Source organism: Chiloscyllium punctatum, chromosome 41, assembly GCF_047496795.1.
Source record: "Chiloscyllium punctatum isolate Juve2018m chromosome 41, sChiPun1.3, whole genome shotgun sequence".
In the NCBI taxonomy this organism is placed as follows: domain Eukaryota; kingdom Metazoa; phylum Chordata; class Chondrichthyes; order Orectolobiformes; family Hemiscylliidae; genus Chiloscyllium; species Chiloscyllium punctatum.
In genome coordinates, this window is record NC_092779.1 from 44761201 (window position 1) to 44787382 (window position 26182).

At 42.1% G+C, this 26182-nt stretch overlaps 1 protein-coding gene across 3 annotated transcripts in view; it reads right to left on the reverse strand.

Moving 5' to 3' along the window:
* The window catches only part of LOC140465027 (protein Jumonji-like), a 449631-nt gene that overhangs the window by 91164 nt on the left and 332285 nt on the right, over positions 1-26182 (reverse strand). For all 3 annotated transcript variants that reach the window (XM_072560822.1, XM_072560821.1, XM_072560823.1), the window contains 2 exons: positions 24085-24264; positions 11311-11543 (listed from right to left, as the gene is read on the reverse strand). In XM_072560822.1, the coding sequence (XP_072416923.1) occupies positions 11311-11543; positions 24085-24264 (413 nt within the window). The remainder of the gene's footprint in view (positions 1-11310; positions 11544-24084; positions 24265-26182) is intronic.

Genomic DNA, 26182 nt, shown 5'->3' on the forward strand with positions numbered 1-26182 from the left:
GGTATGGTAGGAAGATAGACAATAGACAATAGACGCAGGAGTAGGCCATTCAGCCCTTCGAGCCTGCACCGCTATTCAATATGATCATGGCTGATCATTCCCAATCAGTATCCTGTTCCAGCCTTATCTCCATAACCCTTGACTCCACTATCTTTAAGAGCTCTATCCAATTCTTTCTTAAATGAATCCAGACACTGGGCCTCCACTGCCCTCTGGGGCAGAGCATTCCACACAGCCACCACTCTCTGGGTGAAGTAGTTTCTCCTCATCTCTGTCCTAAATGGTCTACCCCGTATTTTTAAGTTGTGTCCTCTGGTTCGGCACTCCCCCATCAGCGGAATCTTGTTTCCTCCTGCCAGAGTGTCCAATCCTTTCATAATCCTATACGTTTCAATCAGATCCCCTCTCAATCTTCTAAACTCAAGGGTATACAAGCCCAGTTGCTTCAGTCTTTCCGTGTAAGGCAATCCTGCCATTCCAGGAATTGACCTCGTGAACCTACGCTGCACTCCCTCAATAGCCAGAATGTCTTTCCTCAAATTTGGAGACCAGAACTGTACACAGTACTCCAGGTGTGGTCTCACCAGGGCCCTGTACAGCTGCAGAAGCACCTCTTTGCTTCTATACTCAATCCCTCTTGTTATGAAGGCCAGCATGCTATTAGCCTTCTTCACGACCTGCTGTACCTGCATGCTTGCCTTCATTGACTGGTGGACAAGAACACCCAGATCTCTCTGAACAGCCCCTTTACCTAATTTGATACCATTGAGGTAGTAATCTGCCTTCCTGTTCTTGCCACCAAAGTGGATAACCAGACATTTATCCACATTAAACTGCATCTGCCATGCATCTGCCCACTCACCTAACTTGTCCAGGTCACCCTGTAATCTCCTAACATCCTCATCACATTTCACCCTACCACCCAGCTTTGTATCATCAGCAAATTTGCTAATGTTATTGCTGATACCATCTTCTATATCATTTACATATATTGTAAAAAGCTGCGGTCCCAGCACGGATCCCTGCGGTACCCCACTGGTCACTGCCTGCCATTCCGAAATGGAGCCGTTAATCACTACCCTTTGTTTCCTATTAGCCAACCAATTCTCTATCCAATCTAGTACTTTGCCCCCAATACCGTGCGCCCTAATTTTACTCACTAACCTCTTGTGTGGGACTTTATCAAAAGCTTTCTGAAAGTCCAGGTACACTACATCCACTGGATCTCCCTCGTCCATCTTCCGAGTTACATCCTCAAAAAATTCAAGAAGATTAGTCAAGCATGATTTCCCCTTCATGAATCCATGCTGACTCTGTCCTATCCTGTTACTATTATCCAGATGTGCCGTAATTTCATCCTTTACAATAGACTCCAGCATCTTTCCCACCACTGAGGTCAGACTAACTGGTCTATAATTTCCTGTTTTCTCCCGCCCACCCTTCTTAAAATGTGGCACAACATTAGCCGCCCTCCAATCCTCAGGAACCGACCCCGATTCTATTGAACTCTGGAAAATAATCACCAGCACATCCACGATTTCCCGAGCCACCTCCTTAAGTACCCTGGGATGCAGGCCATCAGGTCCCGGAGACTTATCAACCTTCAGACCTAACAGTCTCTCCAACACCAAATCCTGGCAAATATAAATTCCCTTAAGTTCAGGTCCTTCAGCCACTGTTACCTCAGGGAGATTGCTTGTGTCTTCCCCAGTGAACACAGATCTGAAGTACCCATTTAATTCCTCTGCCATTTCTTTGTTCCCAGTAATATATTCCCCTGTTTCTGTCTTCAAGGGCCCAATTTTTGTCCTAACTATTTTTTTGCCTTGGACATACCTAAAAAAGCTTTTACTATCCTCCTTTATATTCTTGGCCAGTTTACCTTCGTACCTCATTTTTTCTCTGCGTATTTCCTTCTTAGTAATCCTCTGTTGTTCTTTATTAGCTTCCCAGTCCTCCGTTTTCCCACTCATCTTTGCTAAGTTATACTTTTTCTCTTTTAACTTTATATGTTTCTTTACTTCCCTCGTCAGCCACGCCCGCCCATGTCTCCTCCTGGGATCTTTCTTCCTTTTAGGAATGAACTGATCCTGCAACTTCTGCATTATACACAAATATCCGCCATTGTTCCTCCACGGTCTTCTCTGTTAAGGTATTGCACCATTGAACTTTGGCCAGTTGCTCCCTCATAGCTCCATATTTCCCTTTATTCAACTGAAATATTGTCACTTCCGATTGTACCCACTCCCTCTCAAATTGCAGATCGTATGAGGAAAGGCTGAGGCACTTGGGGCTGTTTTCATTGGAGAAAAGAAGTTTTAGGGGTGACTTGATAGGAGGTGTACAAGATGATTTGGGGTTTAGATAGGGTTGACCATGAGAACCTTTTTCCCCGTATGGATTCAGCTATTACTAGGGGGCATAACTTTAAATTAAGAGGTGGTAGGTATAGGACAGATGTTAGGGGTAGATTCTTTACTCAGCGAGTCGTGAGTTCATGGAATGCCCTGCCAGTAGCAGTGGTGGACGCTCCCTCTTTATGGGCATTTAAACAGGCATTAGATAGGTATATGGAGGATGGTGGGCTAGTGTAGGTTAGGTGGGCTTGGATCGGCGCAACATCGAGGGCCAAAGGGCCTGTACTGCGCTCTATGTTTCTATGTTCTATGTTCAGTTACAGTGGTAGGCCACTGCTGCTTGTCATTTTCATAAATAAACTAGATGAGGGCATAGAAGGATGGGTTAATAAATTTGCAGAGGACACTAAGGTCGGTGGAGTTGTGGATAGTGCCGAAGGATGTTGTAGATTACAGAGGGACACAGATAAGTTGCAGAACTGGGCTGAGATATGGCAAATGGAGCTTAATATCGAAAAGTGTGAGGTGATTCACTTTGGAAGGAGCAACAGGAATAAGAGTACTGGGCTAACAGTAAGATTCTTGGTAGTGTAGATGAGCAGAGAGATCTCGCTGTCCATGTACATAGATCCCTGAAAGTTGCCACCCAGGTTGTTAAGGCGGCATATAGTGAGCTAGCTTTTATTGGTAGAGGGATTGAGTTTTGGAGCCACAAGATCATGTTGCAGTTGTATGAAAATCTGATGCAGCTGCATTTGGAGTATTGCATACAGTTCTGGTCACCACACTATAGGAAGGATGTGGAAGCGGAAGCTTTGGAAATGGTTCAGAGGAGATTTGTTAGGATGTGCCTGGTATGGAGAGAAGCTGTTATAAGGAAAGGCTGAGGAACTTGAGGCTGTTTTTGTTAGAGAGAAGGTTGAGAGGTGATTTAATTAAGACATAAGATAATCGCAGCATTAGATAAGGTGGACAGTGAGAGCCTATTTCCTTAGATGGTGATGATGAGCATCAGGTGACATAGCTTTAAATTAAGGGATCGGAGATATAGGACAGATGTCAGAGGTAGTTTCTTTACTCAGAGAGCAGTATGGGTGTCAAACACCTGCCTGCAACAGTAGTAGACTTGCCAACTTAAATGGTCATTGGATAAACAGATGGATGAAAATGGAACAGATGGGCTTCAGGTTGGTTTCATAGTTCGGCAAACATGGAGGGTTGAAGGGCCTGTACTGCACTATAATGTTCTATGTTGTAAGCATGAACTTCGAATGACAGAACACAACCCAACTTAGACAAACCATGGAGCCTTCCAGACATGTGATATCATCTGAACTTCACCTTCAGATCATTTCATGAGTTTGCTTACTTTAAAAATTAGGCTATTCATGATGACTCACATTCGTCTGGCAAGCTCAGCGCTTCCAATAAACAACTTCACTGCATTTATAAAACTACATATGACAGAGGATTCAATCTTTCCTTCCAATGGACGTCTTCATTTCTCCTTCAGATCTTATGTTGTACTTACAGATTTAGAAAAAAAAATGTACATTGCTCCAACTCATTTATAAAATGACCAATGTGAAGTCTGATGATCTATCTGCCTCTGATAGTAATGTTCAAGTTTATAAAATCAGCTACCATGACTCAGCTGCAACACATTTCACTTTCAGATTTTCTTTAACACAAAATATCCATGAGAGAATGAGACTTCAAAATCTTCTGCCTACATTTCTCCACTGTGGCAAACCGAGCACAATTGTTCCTTTGAAATGTCTTAAATTCTAAAAACTGAAAGAATCTTGAGAAATGAGAAAGAAAGAAGTAGACGAGAAGGGGAGTCAAACACTTTCAAAAATCTCCACTGTTCCATCTTCAAAATACAGCTAACCATAATTTACAAACATGGCATGAATCAAATATACTATGTCAGTAATATGGAGTGAAAAGTTTTATTCAAAATGCAGACTGACTATACTTTCATACTTACTAATGAATAACTTGGAAAAATTACTATTGTCTGAATCGTTATATTATAAAACATCATTCACTAAAGAGAATGTAGACTCAAAAGTGTTATCAGAAGAGTTACAGAATCAAGGTGTTTTCAAAACATTTGCACATCATTTGCTTATTAAGATGTTAGTAGGCTTGTGTATTCATAGCATTTTTTGCTAGTTATTGTAAATTAACAGTTGACTGGTTGCAATGTGGAAAATAAACTGACATCTCCGAGATATTTTACATAGATTTCAGTTTAGGAACAATGATACAATTTGTTGTTCCCAGCCTCACAACTGGAGTCTTCATGCTGCATCCAAAAATAGCAATGGTTAAAATAGGTACATTTTATGAAATGAACGCTCACCCATCAATGGGCTTCTAGACCCTTAAATATTAGTGCAATAATAATTTAGGTAACATAAAGTTCATTATTTAGCAATCATGTCCTTTATGATTATGGATTAAATACACAGTTACAAAACAGAAGGACCTCATTATCATTTGGCAGATGAGCACAGTACGTTTGGGCCAATGACATTTGTCCACATACTGCTTTCACATTACTCACGGATTGTAGCATTCATGCTAGAGTAGCACTTACAGTTTAAATAATAAACAAAGACGCACTGAAACCAAGGATTAATTATCTATGCATAAACTGATAACACATTGTGGAAAATATATATATTTAAAGCTCAAGTACATAACAGTTCTTCAAGGTAGGTTAAACAGAGAACCTTCTAAGTGTGGAACATGGTGTCCTTTCATGGACAATAATTAACTTTACCAAAGCAGTCAAGAATATTCAGGTTTCAACAGGAAATTGAAGGTTATCAATGGATTAAGAAACTCTTCTACACCAACACTGCTGTACTCCAATTTTCAACATATGCACAGGGCATTAAGAGCTAGCACTGAGATGAAGATCTATTATTTTTAAAACAGGCTGCACAAAATAACTATGATGTACAAATGGAAATGAAAATCAAACTTTAAATAAGCAATAGTCAAAGACCTTATCCAAAAACAAGCTACAAGGTCAAAGGAAGTCATATACAATTAATTATATTTGTTACTTAACAACTGTAATATGCTAACAGGGGAACCTCGATTATCCGAATATTGGATTATCTTAAGGAGATCTCGAGGTCCCGACAGAAACATTACATCAAAGACGTGTGTCCAACACTGATCGCGACTTTTATTTAGTGATTAAAAGTGCTGCCGAGAACAGTCCTGGACTGATGGAAGTGCAGGCACCATCTCTAAATGACTGACCTCCCACCCTGTGTATCCTAAAATCCCCTTCCCCAGATAATCTGTCCAATATTGTCCTGTATCGGACAAAGGTAGAACCTGCCAAAAGGTTGCAGTAAAAGGTTGTGTGTGTACATACGTGCGCTATTTGGAGACTCACCTCACAAAGGCAGCAGTAGTCTTGCTGTTGGTGACCAGTCTGGCTGGGGCAATTGGAAGGGGTTGGTGGTAGAGGCAGATGGAGATGGGGTTCAAGGGAGACGGGGTGGTTAGACAGGACTGGGGCGTGGTGGGGAGCAGGGTTGGACGGGATTGGGGGCTGGGCGGGTGGCAGGTTTGGAGAGGGTAGGTGGGAGGCTGGTGTTGGATGGGATTGGGGGCGCAGGCGGTGTTTGACAGGGTTTGGGGGTGGGGGGGTTGTGGCTAGGGTAGGACGGGATTGGGAGGCGGGCGGGGAAGTGCTGGATTTGGACGGGATTGGGGGGAGGTGTTTGATTGGGGGGCGCCTAACATGTGCTGTGCTGCTGCCTAGTCTCCTGAAACAGGAGCAGGCTTAGCAGAAACATCCGAGCCCCAGAGGAAAGGCATTGAATCGATTAACCGAATAATCGATTATCCGGACAAAATATGTTTGCCCCTCTCGCTCGGATAATCAAGGTTCCTCTGTAACAGCACAGAAAAAAAAAACAACATCGAAAGGAAAGGTTGGGCAATGATAATGATTTAGCAGGACTGACCTAATAAATTTTCCAATCTCAACTTTGCTGTCATCAGCTAACGGATATTCAAAAAAAGGTCAACAACTTTTCTCATCAGGAGGAAACAAAATAAAAGTCAAAATCAGTCTCACACCTCATGTCATGGGCAGTTGCAGGGAACACTGTTTCCTGCCTGAGGCCAATGGGCAGATAAAATGCCCTAATAGTCTGCCAACATCCATTTCTTACTGAACACAGGGAGAAACAGCTGCTTTCCAAATGAAAATTTATGGCAAACTGAGTCAGGAACAAGAACCACAAGATCGCCAACAGTAATAGTGGTCCACCTATGAGCCCCCATCAAAATGGAGCCTCAAACACATTAATAGAGTCAGAGTCAGAGATGTACAGCATGGAAACAGACCCTTTGGTCCAACCTGTCCATGCTGACCAGATATCCCAACCCAATCTAGTCCCACCTGCCAGCACCCAGCCTATATCCCTACAAACCCTTCCTATTCATACACCCATCCAAATGCCTCTTAAATGTTGTAATTGTACCAGCCTCCACCACATCCTCTGGCAGCTCATTCCATACACGTAACACCACACGTAAGGCCTCTTTTACATCTTTCCCCTCTCACCTAAAACCTACGTCCACTAGTTCTGCACTCTCTGACCCCAGGGAAAAGACTTTGTCTATTTATCCTATCCATGCCCTTCATAATTTTGTAAACCTCTATATGGTCACCCCTCTGCCTCCGACACTCCATGGAAAACAGGCACAGCCTATTCAGCCTCGCCCTATAGCTCAAATCCTCAAACCCTGGCAACATGTTTGTAAATCGTTTCTGAACCCTTTCAAATTTCACAACATCTTTCCAATAGGAAGGAGATCAGAATTGCAAGCAATATTCCAACTGTGGCCTACCAATGTCCTGTACAGCTGCAACATGACTTCCCAACTCCTGTACTCAATACTCTGACCAATAAAGGAAAGCATACCAAATGCCTTCTTCACTATCCTATCCACCTGCTACTCCACATTCAAGGAACTATGAACCTGCACTCCAAGGTCTCTTTGTTCAGCAACACTCCCTAGGACTTTACCATTAAGTATATAAGTCCTGCTGAGATTTGCTTTCCCAAAATGCAACACCTTGCATTTATCTGAATTAAACTCCATCTGCCACTTCTCTGTCCATTGGCCCATCTGGTCAAGATCCCATTGTAATCTGAGGTAACTCTCTTCGCTGTCCACTACACCTCCAATTTTGGTGTCATCTGCAAACTTACGAACTGTACCTCTTATGCTCGCATCCAAATCATTTATGTAAATGACAAAAAGTAGAGGACCCAGCACCGATCCTTGTGGTACTCCACTGGTCACAGGCCTCCAGTCTGAAAAACAACCCTCCACCACCACCCTCTACCTTCTATCTTGGAGCCAGTTCTGTATCCAAATGGCTAGTTCAGCCTGTATTCCGTGAGGTCTGACCTTGCTAACCAGTGTCCCATGGGGAACCTTGTCGAACGCCTTACTGGTCCATATAGATCACATCTACCGCTCTGCCCTCATCAATCCTCTTTGTTACTTCTTCAAAAAACTCAATCAAGTTTGTGAAACATGATTTCCCACACAAAGCCATGTTGACTGCCTCTAATCAGTCCTTGCCTTTCCAAATGTACCTCCTATCCCTCAGAATTCCCTCCAAACACTTGCCCACCACTGACGTCAGGCTCACTGGTCTATAGTTTCTTGGCTTGTTCTTACCACCCTTCTTAAACAGTGGCACCACGTTAGCCAATCTCCAGTCTGTCGGCACCTCACCTGTGACTATCGATGATACAAATATCTCAGCAAGAGGCCTAGCAATCACTTCTCTATCTTCTCACAGAGATCTAGGGTACACATGATCAGGTTCTGGGGATTTATCCACCTCTATGCGTTTCAAGGCATCCAGCACTTCCTCCTCTGTAATATGGACATTTTGTAAAGTGTCATCATCTATTTCCCTACAGTCTACATCTTCCATATCCTTTTCCACAGAAAATACTGATGCAAAATACTCGTTTAGTATCTCTCCCATTTTCTGCAGCTCAACACAAAGGCCGCCTTGCTGATCTTTGACGGGCCCTATTCTCTCCCTAGTTACCCTTTTGTCATTAATGTATTTGTAAAAACCCTTTTGATTCTCCTTAATTCTATTTGCTAAAGCTATCTCATGCCCCCTTTTTGCCCTCCTGATTTCCCTCTTAAGTATACTCCTACTTTCTTTATACTCTAAGGATTCACTCGATCTATCCTGTTTATACTTTACATATGCTTCCTTCTTGTTCTTAATCAAACCCTCAATTTCTTTAGTCATCCAGCATTCCCTATACCTACCAGCCTTTCCTTTCACCCTGACAGGAATATACATTCTCGTTATCTCATTTCTGAAGGCTTCCCATGTTCCAGCTGTCCCTTTACCTGTAAACATTCGCCCCCAATCAGCTTTCGAAAGTTCTTGCTTAATACCGTCAAAATTGGCCTTTCTCCAATTTAGAACTTCAACTTTTAGATCTGGTCTATCCTCTTCCATCACTATTTTAAATCTAATAGAATTATGGTCGCTGGCCCCCAAATGCTCCCCACTGACACCTCAGTCACCTGCCCTGCCTTATTTCCCAAGAATAGGTCAAAAGTTTTGCACCTTCTCTGGTAGGTACATCCACATACTGAATCCGAAACTTTTCTTGTACACACTTAACAAATCCCTCTCCATCTAAACCTTCAATACTATGGTAGTCCCAGTCTATGTCTGGAAAGTTAAAATCCCCTACCATAACCACCCTATTATTCTTACAGATGGCTGAGATCTCCTTACAAGTTTGTTTTTCAATTTCCCTCTGACTATGAGGAGGTCGGTTTCTTATTCTCAGTTCCACCCAAATAACTTTCCTGGATATATTTCTGGGAATATCCTCCCTCAGCACAGCTGTAATGCTATCCCTTATCAAAAAGGCCACTCCCCCTCCTCTCTCGCCCCCCTTTCTATCCTCCCTGTAGCATTTGTATCTTGGAACATTAAGCTGCCAGTCCTGCCCATCTCTGAGCCATGTTTCTGTAATTGCTATTGATATCCCAGTCCCATGTTCCTAACCATGCCCTGAGTTCATCTGCCTTCCCTGATAGGCCCCATGCATTGAAATAAATGCAGTTTAATTTATTAGTCCTACCTTGTCCCTGCCTGCCCTGACTGTTTGACTCACTTCTGTTCTCAACTGTTGAACTTCTGTTCAATCAGTCTCAGATTGACCTCTTTCCTTACTATCTCCCTGGGTCTCACCCCCCGACCTTACTAGTTTAAATCCTCCCGAGCAGCTCTAGCAAATTTCCCTGCCAGTATATCATTCCCCTTCCAATTGAGGTGCAATCTGTCCTTCCTGTACAGGTCAATTCCTCCAGAAGAGAGATTCCAATGAACCAAAAATGTGAATCCTTCTCCGATACACCAGCACCTCAGCCATGCATCCATCTGCTCTATCCTCCTATTCCTGCCCTCACTAGCTCGTAGGACTGGGAGTATTCCAGATATTACTACTCTCGAGGATCTCCTTTTTAAATTCCTGCCTAACTCTCTAATCTCCCTTCAGACTCTCAACCTTTTCCCTTCCTATGTTGTTGGTTCCAATGTGGACAATGACCTGTTGCTGGCCCCTCTCCCCCATGAGAACATTCTGCACCCTCTCTGAGACATCCTTGATCCTGGCACAAGGGAAGCAACACACCATTCTGCCTTTTCACTGCTGGTCACAGAAACGTCTGTCTGTACCTCGGACTGGAGAATCCCCTGACAAGTGATCTTTGGAACCCGACGTACCCCTTTGCATTACAGCCAGTCTCAATACCAGAAACTTAGTTGTTCATGCTACGTTCCCCTGAGAATACATCACCCCCTACATTTTCCCAAACATTATACATGTTTAAAATGGGTATAGCTACAAAAGACTCTTGCACTAGCTACCTACCTCTCTTACCTTTCCTGGAGGTAACCCATCTATGTGACTGTCTCTGATACTTTCCACCCCTTCCAATAACTGCCATCCATCTCACACTGTTGCTGTTGCAAATTCCTCATTATTTCTAACTGTCTCTCCAACCGATCCATTCGATCAGATAAATGTTGTTGGTTGCGAATCTTAGGGCAGATATAATCCGCTGTAACCCTTAAACTCTCTTTAAATTCCCACATCTGACAAGTAGTACATATCACTCCACTAAGGCCATTTTTGCTTCTTCACAATCTACAGACCCAGAAAATATTCTTCTACAAACACTGCCCCATGTTAAATTACTAGTTACGGCTTATATTTTAAGTTTAATCAAGAGACATATCTCCAAAAACATAATCAAGAAAGAACCCACTCTACTCACTACTGCAGATTTTCTGTAGGCCACACTTAAAACAACAATACACTTATCTACTTCTGTGCTGTGCACTTCACCCAACAGTTCTTCCAAGATCAGTTGTGAATTTCACTGTTTGTTAATTTTCCCAGATGCACTCCAATGTCCAGTGATACATGAAGTTACACATATACATTGAAATGTTGCTGTTTAAGGCATCTCAAGAACATGGACAGGTTTAAGTACAATCCCCACCACTCTTAGTAGGTATGCTCCTTAAAATGATGGTTATACCCTGTAGCCAGTATAACGTCATGAACATCACGTGTTTATACTGTTGATCCTTTAGGATTGATGTCAAATGCAACAGTCCATAGCAACTGAGCAAACATCCTGGAACTCTCAGGCTGTTTCTGCCCAAAACAAACAGGGTATTCATGTAACCAAAAACAATGGAATTAACATTAAGGCAAATAAAAGTTGCCACTTTTTTTTAAATCAACAGAACTGCCTACCCATTTCAACTGGTTCAAAATAAACAGCCTTCTGTAAAAGGACGCTTAATACTTCAGTTAAATGTTAAGCAGTCATTTTGTACCTGTGGTGTTCGGTGCTCCTGAGATGGTTTCATAACAGCTGAGCCATTAGCAGCAGAGCCTTTTGTTGAGCTGCGCATTTGTGAAGAATTAGCAGCAGTCCCTGTTGAACACAGCTCCTTCTTGCACTCAACCTTTTGCTCACTGTTCTTCTCCTTCCCTGGCGTGACCTCTTTTTCTTTGTGTTTCTGGATAGATTCTTTCTCTCTCATAAGCTTGCTAGAACCATTCAAAACTGAGGAAAAATACAAACGTGGAACTCAGGCTATAAGCAAATCATTCACATTTTAAAAAGTGACAGTCTTTAAACTTAAATTAAGCATTGCTTCACCAGGCCCAGAAAGGAGATTCAATCTATCTGAACAAAACAATACTTTTTTTAAGCTCAATTTTAAAATTAATTTCACCAGCTGAGTATTTGGAGTGGCACTAATTCCTCAGGCATTCCTGCCGCTTCGCAAATGCCTACCTTTTGAACATGCCATTTCCCTTTTGTGTCATGCTGTTAGCATAGCCTTCAGCGTCCTCAGCTCCTTTCACCTCTCCCATTTCTTAGTGTGCCTTAAGTGCTGGCTCAATCTTTTACACGAAGGGTTAAATTCCCTCTTATTTCTCCCAATACCACAGTATCACAGAATTATTACAGGGCAAAATTTCGACCATCATGTCAACACTGCTTATTTAATGAGCATCATTACAAAATGCCAATCTCCTGCTTTTTCCCATGCCCATGCACATTCTCTAATCTAAATACTGGGCAATATCTCAGTTGCATCTGCTGCCATCACACTTCTAGGCAGTACATTCCGTAGCCTAACTACTCGCTACTCAGTGAAAAAGGTTTGCTTCTTTTGCAATCACTTTAAATCTACACCTTCTTGCTTTTGTTCCTTTTATAAGTTGGAACAGCTTCTCCCCATCTACTCTGTACAGCCCACTCATGATTTTGAAAACCTCAAAAAGACCTTATCTTAACTTACTTCACTCCAAGGAGAACAATAACAACTTTCTCAATCTATTTTCAGAACCCAAGGTCACTGGAACCATTCTTGCAAACCAATTCTACACACTCAAAAGAATTCATATTCTTGCTATGATGTGGCACCACAAGTGGCAATATTTGCTCCCAGGTCCTCCTTCTCCAGCAGCCCTTCTTAGAACTCTAGTCCTTTCTTGCTACCAAGATACATCACTTCACACATCTCTGCACTAAAACCCATCTACCAATTCCACCAACCTGTCTATGTCCTTCTGGAGTTCTTTACAGTCCTCCACTCAGTTGACAATTCTTCCAAGTTCCCTGACATCTGCTCAAAATGGTTTATAGTCTGCCTCTTTATTTAATTTCTTTCTCCTCCCTCTAAAGCACTTTCAAATATTTTCTAAAGGCAAATTAATGCTGGAGGATAACAAATATCTATCATGCGACGCAAAAAAAGGACAGAATACAACTTATGTGAATGCAAAAACCAAGGATGTGATAATGTTAAAGTTACCTGTCTTGAACCAGCATCTAAACAAGGAAACAGAATTAATGTTTCAGGTTAATCACCTTTTCCCTCCACAGATACTAATCTGCCCTGATGAGATTTTCCCTTTTTTCGTTATTTCTGATTGCCAGCAACTTCAGTATTTTATTTTTGTCAACATACAAACAACTAGTGCATACTTCTGTTAACAGATACAAGAGTTGTGCTCTTGTTAGAAGAGATTGTCAAAGGGAAAATTAAAAAGCTGGATTTTGCACACTTTCATTACACTGTCCTTGGTTCTGATGGTGGTCTCAATGCTCTTTTTTGTGCAATTGCACTTTAGATGACCCCACACTGAATACTACACGGCCAGTCAATGAGAAGATTGCAAAATGCCGAGATCTTACTCAAAATAAAAAGATAAAATCTCTGAATGCTAGTCAGCACAACAATGATCTGGATAACAATCCAGAAAAAAACTATGGAAAACAATGAGCTAAAAAATAAGTCAATGTGCTAAAAGCAAATCAAGGCTGACAAACTTGAATGGAGTTCTTTGATGCAGAATGGATTGATTGAGTGGTGTGACAATTAGAGTCGTAGAGGTAAATAGCACACAAACAGACACTTTGGTCCAACTCACCCATGCTGACCAGATGTCCTAAATTAATCTAGGCGCATTTGCCAGCACATGGCCCTCATCCCTCTAAACCCTTCCTATTCATATATCCATCCAGATGCCTTTTAAATGTTGTAATTGTACGAGCCTGCACCACTCCCTCTGGCAGCTCAATCCATACACACATCACCCTTTGCATGAAAAAGGTACCCCCTCAGGTCCCTTTCAAATCTTTCCCCTCTCACCCTAAACCTATGCCCTCCTGTTCTGGACTACCCCACCCCACGGAAAAGATCTTGTCTCTTTACCCTATCCATGCCCTTGATTTTATAAACCTCTCTCAATAATGTCACCCCTCAGCCTCCAATGCTCCAGGGAAAACAGCCCCAGCCTATTCAGCCTCTCCCTGTAGCTCAAATCCTCCAACCCTTGCAACATCCTTGTAAATCTTTTCTGAATCCTTTCAAGTTTCACAACATCTTTCCTATAGGAGAGAGACCAGAGTTGCACACAATATTCCAAAAGTGGCTTAACCAATGTCCTGTACAACCGCAACATGACCTCCCAACTCCTATACTCAATGTTCTGGCCAATAAAGGCAAGCATACCAAACGCCTGCTTCACTATACTATCCACTTGCGACTCCCCTTGTACAAATGGATTTCCAAAATGAGTTTGTTATAACACCACACTAGGTTTAGTTAAAAACTAGATGGCAAAGAAACACAGGATTTACATACATGTTACATTAAAGGAAGCAGCAAAGTATAGACCGAGCTGTGTCAAGAAAACAACAGAATAGATTCTACACATACAATTATTTTAAGGACATTTAAATAATTATCTGAAGCAGGATGTCCTGCAAACTTCCCTATCTTGAAAGAAGAGCCCAACGTACAATTCCAAAGACAGAATAGAAATATTTACAGCCCCCTTTAGCCATTATTGCCAATTAACTGATGCTTCTTGGCCTTCTGCTGTGGTTCTCAGCATTACAGACAAATCCTAATTTAATTTTAAGTTGGTCATTTTTTCAGTGGCAGCCAGGGACTAGTCAAGTACCAAAAAGATCTGTGCTTGGACTCCAACTATTCACAATATGCATTAATGATTTAGATAAGGGAACTAAATGTCATATCTCAAAGTTTGCAGATGACATAAAGCTAGGTGGCAAGGTGAACTGAGAGGAGGATGCAACTGATTTGGACAAGGTGAGTGATTGGGGAAGTATAACGTTGATAAAAGCGAGGTTATCCACGTTGGTAGCAAAAATGGGAAAACGGATAGATTGGGAAAGGGAGAGTTGCAATGAGACCTAGGTATTCTTGTACACCAGTCACAAAGTAATGTAAGTCTTCATAGTGAGAGGATTTAATACTGAAGCACGGATGTCTTACTGCAATTGTACAGGGCCCTGGAGTACCACAGGCAGTCTTGGTCTCCTAATGTAAGGATGGATGTTCTGGTTTATGAAGGGAGTGCAGTGAAGGTTTACCAGACTGACTCCTGGAAAGGTAGGTCTGACAAATGAAAAAAAAGACTGGATCAGTCTGGAATATATTCACTGAAGTTTAGAAGAACTGGGTGGGAGGGGGAAGCCATCTTATAGAAACCTCTATAATTCTAACATGACTATATAAGGCAAATGCAGGAAGTAGGTTTCTGATGGTTAGGGAATCCAGGCACAAGAGTCATAGTCAAAAAACAGCCTCCAATGCTTTCCACAGCCACACTCAGGAAACCATCCAAGACAAAACAGTTCACTAGATTTGTACTCCATCACAGCATTAAAACATTCATTCCCTCCATCATCAGCCTCTATTACTGATGAGATGCACTGCAACATTCAGCAAAGCTCCTTTAAGGAAATCATCCAAAGCCACAACCATGAATACCTCATAGAATCATTACAACAGATATGTAGGAACCTGCAAACCACACACTATTCTGATTTGGGACAAAATAGGCATTTGTTAAAATCCAAGAGCTTTCCTCCAAAAAGTACTAAGCAGAACTACCCTAGATGGATTACAGCGTTCAAAAGGCACCGTCACTTCTCAAGAGCAATTTGGATAGGCAAGAAATGTTTGCTTTGCCACTGATAGCCATATACTGGAGTACAGTGGCCAATTCTGGGAAATGCATTTTAACCATATTGCCTCTTGTGGGAGTGTCTAGAAACAGGTGGCACAATCTCAGAGTAAGGGGTCACATATTTAAGACATGATGAGGAGGAATTTCTTCTGAAGGTTGTGAATTTGGGGGATTCTTTACCACAGAGGAATGTTGAGGCTGGATCATTAAGTATATTCATGGCTGAAAGGAAGATTTTTAATCAGTAATGGAATGATTAGATATGAGAAGGAAGGAAGGAAAATGGAATTGTGGATTATTAAATTATCATATTATCCATGATCTCCAAGTGGCAGACTTGATGGGCTACTGCTGTTGTTGTGATTATGGTTTTATTAGGAGAGTACAGTGGAGATTTGTTTGAAATGTTACCAAGGATACACTGTTTTAGTCATGTTCAGAAGAGGAATTTAAAGAAATCAGAAGAATAAACTGCTACGAATTAAAAGATTTAATAAAATTGTATTTTGGGAGGCTTCTGCAAGATTTCAAAACAACAGGCAGACAGAAGTACACTGGATTTGCTGAAGTTTAAAAGATGACGACTTCAGAATGACTTTTGCTATATTCGTTGCAAATGTTAAATAGCTATGTCTAATACCGAAGTGCTTCTCGAAAGATGGTATCTGCCTATGAGTGGTTCCAACAATTACAAAGGTTAATTTGAAGACCACAGCAGGCAAACTAGAAATGGCTTGAAGAATGCGGGCAGGAAATTGTTGAGGTTTTGGCTCAGCATTGGAATCTGAAGAAAGAAAACTTGAATACTGATAAAATAGATCACATTGGCAGGGATCCAGTTGCAAATTAAACAACTTGAATTAGAATTCCATACAGAAGACAAAGAAAAAGGAGCCAGGAACAAGAGAGGAAAAGGACAGTATCTGATGCGGTTGTCAAACAAAAAACTGCAACTTTCCCTGCGAGCTACCAAAGAGTGCTGCAGGAGAGAGAGGAAGTCTCTGGTCAAAGAGGTGCAACACACTGCCATTTAAGGAATCTGGGAGATTCATGCCAGACAGGAAGAAGAATCAGAGATACAGGTTGCACTGCTGAATTTAGAAATGCTACAAAATCTAAAGACAACACCTGGAGACATTCCAGGTTAATTCCAATAAAGTCAAGTTGAACTCTGCTTCTCTCAGATGCTGCTCAGTTTCTGCAGAAATTTATACTTTAATTTCACACCAAGTTATTATTCAGTGAGATAAGAAAACCCGAACCCGCTGAAAGCTAGTTATAACTGGGCTGTTTGTTATTAGGACAATGCGGTGTAATGTATAATCGTTGTACGAGTGTTTTGAAAGTTAGAAGTAAGAGGGGAAGTTCTTTCCTGTATTTTAAAGTTTATATTAACTGAGAAAAAAACGTTTAGCCAATGTTTACTTTAATTGTCTGTTACAGTTTAAGTCTTAAAACTTGAAACTGTGTCAGTTGATCACTTCAGCCAGTGAGTGGAAGGCCAATAACTTTTCAAATGTTTTCTGTGTTTAAAATGTTTATAACAAAAGAAGTAGCACTGGAGAACGTAATTAGACAAAGAGCTAACAAAACCCTGGACTAAGTGATACACATACTTGGATTTTGAAAGGATTTTAGCTGTAGAGTTATAGGATGTATTCATTTTGATCTTCCAGAATCCCTTACAAACTACAACAGTTTGAAGATTTGAAATGTAGCTAAATTATACTATTTTCTTCCTACCGATTAAATATCCAAACTGTTCTTCTCAATTTTTGCTGCCTCCAGCCCTCTTCTTAAATGGCATTGTTGTTAGCTACATTTCAAATCTTCACAGCCAACAATTAAATCTAAAACTTGCCCAATGGATTGAAACCACACTGACGTGACATTTACCCAGTGTCAGAGGCAATTATTACAACTTGCTGCCTCTCTAATGCCTGTTTGACCTGTACAGTAAAGAATTTGTATTTGTAAGTTAGCTCCATTGGATATAGTATATCCAGACAGTAAATGCAACAAACTCTACACTATCAGCTAATTTCTTCTTTTGAAGTCTTTGGTTTCAGTGAAAAAATGAATTATTATGAAGTTTGTTTTTTAATCTTCAGAATTAAACTAAGTCCAAAACATCACAACACAAAAACATGCATGATCAGAGACAAAAAGAATACAACTGTGTACCAATTGAAGACAATGACAGTACTTGTTACACCTACAGCGCAATGTCAGGACCCAGTAAGTTTGCCTTTCATAAGAGTGGAGACTTTCATAACTGGAAACCAAATTAATCAAAGTCCTTACTTCTCTCCATCTGTAGGTTTGATGATGGCCATGCAAAACAACCACTTTTATTTTTACATCTGCTGTCAGAACGTGGCTCCAGTTACCAAGGATACTATTTAGTCCTTGCTCTTAATTGGCCTTGAGAAAATGGAGACATAGCTCCTTGAATAATTATAAATTCATGCAGCAAAGACAAAACACTGAATTTTAGCATTTGACTCAGCGATCATGACGCTTGCTTACTTTTCCTTCTATTTGGCGAAGTTCATGGATGTGGGAAGTATTACTGAAGTCATCTAGATGAAATGCCGCACAAGTACATTCGGTAGATTGTACACATTGTAGTCACAGTATGTAAGTGTTTGTAGCAGACGGACATTTAGTCTAGTGGATGTAGTGTCAATGTTTTGTTTTACTTGGTATTGAACTTATGGAGTTCTTTCACACAGCTGAGGAAGCAGTATAGTTGAATTTTCACATTAACAATCAATTCAAAGGCTTCAGTTGAGGCAGTCTAACACTTCCAGAAATGGATTGCTCATTGTTCTGAGGAAAGGTCACCTGATCTAAAACATTAACGGTTTTCTTTTCACAAACGCTGTCAGGTTTGCTGAGCTTTTCCCGCAATTTTTGTTTTTGTTGCTCATTGTAGAAGTTTAGTACATAAGTGATGGTCTGACTTGGATAACCAGTCATAATTTCTGCCAGAAACAAGGGATGAGAAAACATTTTTCTCTCAGAGGTTTGAGTATCCTTGGAACTCCATTCCTTAAAAGGCTATGGATGAAGAATTTTTAGAACACAGAACAATTCAGCACAGAACAGGCCCTTCGGCCCACGATGTTGTGCCGAACATTTGTCCTAGCTTAAGCACCTATCCACGTACCTATCCAATTGCCGCGTAAAGGTCACCAATGATTCTGACTCTGCCACTCCCACAGGCAGCGTATTCCATGCCCCCACTACCCTCTGGGTAAAGAACCTACCTCTGACATCCCCCCTATACCTTCCACCCTTCACCTTAAATTTATGACTCCAGTAACACAATGCTGTACCCGGGGAAAAAGTCTCCCCTGATTATCTTATAAACCTCTATCAAGTCACCCCTCATCCTTTGCAGTTCCAATGAGAAAAGGCCGAGCACTCTCAATCTATCCTCGTACGACCTATTCTCCATTCCAGGCAACATCCTGGTAAATCTCCTCTGCACCCTCTCCAAAGCTTCCACATCTTTCCTAAAGTGTGGCGACCAGAACTGCACACAGTACTCCAAATGTGGCCTTACCAAGGTCCTATATAGCTGCAACATCACCTCACGACTCTTGAATTCAATTCCTCTGCCAATGAATGCTAATACACCATAGGCCTTCTTACAAGCTCTATCCACCTGAGTGGCAACTTTCAAAGATCTATGAACATAGACCCCAAGATCCCTCTGCTCCTCCACCTTACTAAGAATCCTACCATTAACCCTATATTCCGCCTTCTTATTTATCCTTCCAAAATGGACAACCTCACACTTGACAGGGTTGAACTCCATCTGCCACTCCTCAGCCCAGCTCTGCATCAAATCTAAGTCCCTTTGCAGCCGACAACAGCCCTCCTCACTATCCACAACTCCACCAATCTTCGTATCGTCTGCAAATTTACTGACCCACCCTTCGACTCCCTCTTCCAAGTCATTAATAAAAATTACAAACAGCAGAGGACCCAGAACTGATCCCTGCTGAACTCCACTTGTAACTGGGCTCCAGGCTGAATATTTACCATCTACCACCACTCTCTGACTACGACCAGTTAGCCAGTTCTCTATCCAACTGGCCAAACCACCCACTGTCCCATGCCTCCTGACTTTCCGTATAAGCCCACCATGGGGAACCTTATCAAATGCCTTACTAAAATCCATGTACACTACATCCACTGCTCTACCCTCATCCACATGCTTCGTCACCTCCTCAAAGAATTCAATAAAACTTGTAAGGCAAGACCTATCCCTCAAAAATCAGTGCTGGCTGTCCCTAATCTAAGCAGTGTCTTTCCAGATACTCATAAATCCTATCCCTCAGTACCCTTTCCATTACTTTTCCTACCTTTTAATATCTTTAAGGCCGAGATGGAGAGATTCTTCATTATCAACAGAATGAAAGATTACTTGGAATATGCAGCAATGCAGACTAGAGGTTAAATCAGATCAGCCACAATCGTACTGGTTAACAGAGCAGGCTTGAAGGGTTGAGCCGTCTACTCTTGCTCGTTGATCGTATGTTCGCAAACAATTTCAGACAAGTGCTCTTTTCTCATGTAGTGTCAGTGCGAGTGCTCCAAAAACTGTCAGCTGGTGAAATTCGCGGCACAGTGGTTAGCACTGCAGCCTCACAGCGCCAGAGACCCGGGTTCAATTCCCGCCTCAGGCAACTGTCTGTGTGGAGTTTGCACATTCTCCCAGTGTCTGCGTGGGTTTCCTCCGGGTGCTCCGGTTTCCTCCCACAGTCCAAAAATGTGCAGGTCAGGTGAATTGGTCATGCTAAATTGGTCATGTAAAATGTAGGGGAATGGGTCTGAGTGGGTTGCTCTTCAGAGGGTCGGTGTGGACTTGTTGGGCCGAAGGGCCTGTTTCCACACTAAGTTATTTAATCTAATCTAATTCTTTGAGGACGATGTTTTCAGGAAGCTCAATAAGTAGTAGTATATGAAGTTGCTCAAGGACTCAACATCCGAGCTAAATATCCTGCTGACATGAACATAGATATCTACTATGTGTGTGAGGCAATTCTTGAGCAGTAATACATTGCCCTTGAAGATTATTTTCTGAACTAGACTTCCAGGGAACAAGGAAGACTTTGAAGAAACACCACCAAGGGTGGAATATCAATCTTCCACTTGAACTACTTGAGATTCAGTGAATAACTTCATGTCTAACTTTATGGCTGATCATTCACCCCCATGGCCTATCATGGCATCATTCTTGGTATAGATTGATTACCAACATCTCTAGAACACTGAGCCTAAGGTCAAGTTAATAGTGAATCTGACATGGAAGCTGGGTACTCTGCAGTTCCCTGGCACGTTAGAAGTGGAGGAGGAATAAGGGAGAGGATTAACTAGCAGATATTCAAATAAAAGCAAGTGAAAAATCATGGCTATCTACTGAACAGGTTAGTTCTTATACAATAAAGAAACATGTTTTAACAAATGCTATTGCCTAGCTATAAACAATTATTGGAGAAAGTGATCACTGCAGATGCTAGAGATCAGAGTCAAAAAAGTCCGTGGTGCTGGAAAAGCACAGGTCAGGCAGCATCCAAGGAGCAGGCAAGTCGACATTTTGAGCATAAGCTCTTCATCAGGAATGTGGGGGAGGCCCAGTGGGACTGAGAGATCAATGGGAGTGCGAAGGGGCTGGGGAAAGATAGTATGGGAATGTGATAGATAGATGAAGGTGGGGGTGATGATGATAGGTCGGAGTGGAGGGTGGAACAGATAGGTGGGAAAGGTAACGGACAGGTAGGAAGTCCAAGAGAGTGGTGCCAAGTTGGAGGGTTTGATCTGGGGTAAGGTGGGGGAGGGTAGAGGAGGAAACTGGTGAAATCAACATGGATCCCGTGTGATTAATAGACAATAGATTCAGGAGTAGGCCATTCAACCCATCGAGCCAGCACCACCATTCATTATGATCATGGCTGATCAAGTATCCTGTTCTTGCTTTATCCCCATAACCCTGGATTCTACTATCTGTAACAGCTTTATCCATCTCTTTCTTGAAAGTATCCAGAGACTTGACCTCCACTTCTGGAGCAGATCATTCCACATTTCCACCACTCTCTGGGTAAAAACATTTCTCCTCAACGCTGTTCTAAATGGCCTAACCCTTATTTTGAAACTATGCTCTCTGGTTCTGGACTCACCCATCAGCAGAAACATGCTTCCTGCCTCCAGAGTGCCCAATCCTTTAATAATCTTATACGTCGCATTCAAACCTCTCATCCTTCTAAGCTCAAGTGTATACAAGCCCAGTCACTCCAATCTTTCAAGATGATAGTCCCGCCACTCCGGGAATTGACCTCGTGAACCTACGCTGCATTCCTTCAATAGCCAGAATATCCTTTCTCAAATTTGGAGACCAAAACTGCACACACTACTCCAGATGCGGTCTCACCAGGGCCCTGTGCAGCTGCAGAAGGACCTCTGCTCCTACACTCAACTCCTCTTGTTATGAAGGCCAGCATGCCATTAGCTTTCTTCACTGCCTGCTGTACCTGCATGCTTGCTTTCATTGACCGATGTACAAGAACACCTAGATCTCATTGTACTTCCCCTTTACCTAACTTGACTCTATTTAGATAGTAATCTGCCTTCCTGTTCTTGCCACCAAAGTGGATAACCACACATTTATCCACATTAAACTGCATCTGCCATGCATCCGTCCACTCACCTCGCCTGTCCAAGTCACCCTGTATTCTCATAACATCCTCCTCACATTTCATCCTGCCACCCAGCTTTGGTTGGAGGATCCGCCCCCTTCCTGGACCTCTCCATCTCCATTTCTGACAACCGACTCAACACGGACATTTATTTTAAACCCACAAACTCCCACAGCTACCTGGACTACACCTCCTCCCACCCTACCTCCTGTAAAAACACTATCCTTTACTCCCACCTCTTCCAGCTTCGCCGCCTGTGCTCCCCCAGGATGATCAATTCCACCACAGAACACCCCAGATGTCCTCCTCCCTCAAGGACTGCAATTTCACCTCTCATGTGGTCAATGATGCCTTCCAGGACATCTCCTCCACTTCTTGCACCTCTGCCCTTGAACCCCACCCCAACTATAGCAACAGGGACAGAATCCCCGATCCTCACCTTCCAAATACAATGCAACATCCTATGCCATTTCCGCCACCTACAAACAGACCCCACCACCAGAAATATACTTCCATCCCCATCTGCACTGCAGAGACCATTCCCTCCGCGAGTCCCTTGTTAGGTGCATGACCCCACTAAACCTTCCCTTGCCACCGTGACATGTAAAACCTACTCCCACACCTCCTCCTACAACTCCATGCAAGGCCCCAAAGGACCTTTCGAGATGCGGCAGAGACTTTGCTGCACCTCCATACATGTTGCTCAGACAGGATGCCAACTTGCAGAACATTTCAGAGAACATCTTGGGGATTCACACACTAAACAATCCCAACTCCCTGTGGCTGACCACTTCAATTCCCTCTTCCACTCTGCCAAGAACATGCAAGTCCTGGGCCTCCTCTACTGCCAGATTGTAGTCACCTGACACCTGCAGGAAGAATGCCTCATCTTCCGCCTTGAGATCCTCCAACCAGATGGGATCAATGTTGATTTCTCCAGTTTCCTCATCTCCCCTCCCCCACCTTATCCCAGATCCAACCCTCCAACTCAGTACCAACCTCTTGAACTGTCCTACCTGCCCACCTTTATTCCCACATATCTGCTCTACCCTCCGCTCTGACCGATCACCATCACCCCCACCTTCATCTACCTATTGCATCCCCAGCTACCTTTCCCCCAGCACCCACCCAATGTTCATTTATCTCTCAGCTCTCTTGGACCTCCCTACATTCTTCATGAAGAGCTTTTGCTCGAAACGTCAACTCTCCGGCTCCTCAGATGCTGCTTGACTGGCTGTGCTTTTCCAGGACACCTTTTGACTATAAACAGTTATCATACATACACTGTAGGATAATATAAAACATTGACCATGGACAATGCTAAGGTTCAACAACATTCCTTAGGGGACAGTATACCACAGCCTCTTCCCTCTTGCTCAAGAAATGTAAATAGTGCGACTTATATATATTTGAGGGCAATGAAAAAGAAGGCGGTTGATCAAGGACAGAAGAAAATTAAATAGAAATTAATTTTATACAAGGATCAAATTAGCATGGTTGAATCATTGACTGCATAAAATTCTAAATCAATACCCTAAGTCGACTCTGACTAGGTATTTACATGCAAGCAGACGAACAAGGAAGTTCTACATCACCTGTCACTATATTCCTCCATCCATTAAGGGATATTTATTCAGTACAAGTGTACTCTATATTATGCAGCTCTGAAAAATGAATACTTGGTATTTCAGCTTTTCACACTAATGTATTTTATAATCTCTTGACAGCTGGGAGATTCTTTTGGCAATAAAACTAAATTTAAAAAGATAAACGTTGATGGTTTGCTTGGCTCCATTAAATGCTCATAGCAATGCAGCAGACCTTCTATCAAGGTTGACATGCAGCCCTCAGTTACTAGTTTCAATAGTTATTAAATTAACCTACCATGACCATTGAGGACTTGTTTACCCTGTGGTTTTCCTTTCCTAGGTGTTGAATGGCATGAAGATGAAGCATTGTTTGGAAGTGTTTTGACATCTTCGCACTCATCATCCTCTTCTACTTCATCAATGTCATCCTGCGAACTTCCAAAATACATCATGTTGTTCGGCAGGGCAGGAGAGCCTGAGTACGTGTAAACAAAACAATGTTTTATTTTTCCCTTCTATGTTGCTCATATTAAATGGTGCACAAACAACTACCATTTTTGACAGTACATTACCCATTTGTAACTGAACTCTCTGAAACACTGCATTTCTGCATAGAGTCTAAAGGGAAAACACCTAAAACAAATGAATCTGCCAAGCAAATCAAATCGTTTCATACACTAATGAAGACAGGCCCAATGATGATTAAAAATGCCAATTTTGCTACAAAAGATCCAAGAAATGTTTGCCAGTGTTTAGGAGATAAATTTGTGATTTTTCTGCAAAGCCATAATTCTGTGAACTTGCACATATTTCATTAAATAGTATAAATCATGAGACAAAAACATTTTGATGATGTTTGGCCTTCACAAATCATAAACTGTTACGGTTAGGATTGATGAAAGAGAAATGAAGGAATAATGCAGCTATGTAAAGCGCACTTACTAAAACAATATTTAAGAAAGACTAGAAATGTATGTGGTTCAGACTGGAACAGACGCTTTCAGCACAGTAACTCTGAGCAAGTTCTGTGGAGGTTTTGCTTTTGAAATAAGTAACAAAAAGTCGTCAAAAAATTTCCAGACTTGACGATTCTACTAAAACAGGAAATGAGCCAGATAATGGAAGACGACGACAATCAAATTTTCAGAAACATTCAGCTCTTCAGGCATTTGAGCAGATGCAATTCATGTGGATAGGAGGAGAACACTTCATCAAAAGACCAAGTTTATATTGTTTGGCTGCTTTCCTGAAATGTGAAGGGATTTAGAGATAATCATGAGGAGGAACTAACCACTGGTTAGTTATTGAGTAATCATGTTTAGCATCAAAGGTTTTGTTTTAACATTCTTTCATGGCAGGTCTGATATGAGGTCATATGACCCAACTAAGATAATCATGCAGTAATCTTCCCTCTGCAGCTTAAAGCTACTCTTTCGGCCACTTCTGCTTATGAGAAGGATTCAGTAGGGTCAACGAGCAGCCATGTTGTGGAAATGGTTGTATGACAAGGAGGAGATCCAGCAAGACAGGGGAAGACGCACTGGATACAAGTAGAAAAGGTTAATAAAAACGATCACAACAAACTAAATTAGTGCTGTTATGGAACAAAATGCTGCAGGTTGAAGTAATCAAATTAGACTGAGGTGTGTGCAGCAGTCAGAATCACTGTAAAGTGGACTAGGAGAGCAGACCCAAATAAGGCAAGGCTCAAATCAAGCTCAGGTGGACTATCACCTAAATTCACTATGTCAGAATTCAAAAAGGATAACAAAAGTGACATTTAGCACAAAGCAGTATGCTATTTAGTCAGTAGTGGGGAAGTTGTCTTTTTCCACTTTAAAACTGCATTAAGGAGAGTTCAGGCTTCTTCTTGGGAAAAGAAAGATTTTCTACTTGGCTTAAATTTAGGGCAGAGGAGCTCAGTCCTATGTGATGCATGACCTGCAGTACATGGGAAATCTTAGATGCTCTTGACAGTCTGGATCACATCCTTGAGTGAGTGCTACATCTGGTCACCCAAGAGCTTAAGGACGAGCATTCTAACTCAAGAACAGTTTTGCTGCATTGGAAAATGGTGAGATTGATGGTTCCTTTGAGGAGTACAGTCAGAAAGGAGAAAATGAGGACTGCAGATGCTGGGGATCAGAGCTTAAAAATGTCTTACTGGAAAAGCGCAGGTCAGGCAGCAAAGGAGAAGGAGAATCGATGTTTCGGGCATAAGCCCTTCTTCGGGAATGAGGAGGGTGTGCCAAGCAGGCTATGATAAAAGGTAGGGAGGAGGGACTTGGGGGAGGGGCATTGGGAATGAGATTGGTGGAAGGAGGTTAAGGTGAGGGTGATAGGCCAGAGTGGGGGTGGGGCGGAGAGGTCGGGAAGATGATTGCTGGTCAAGA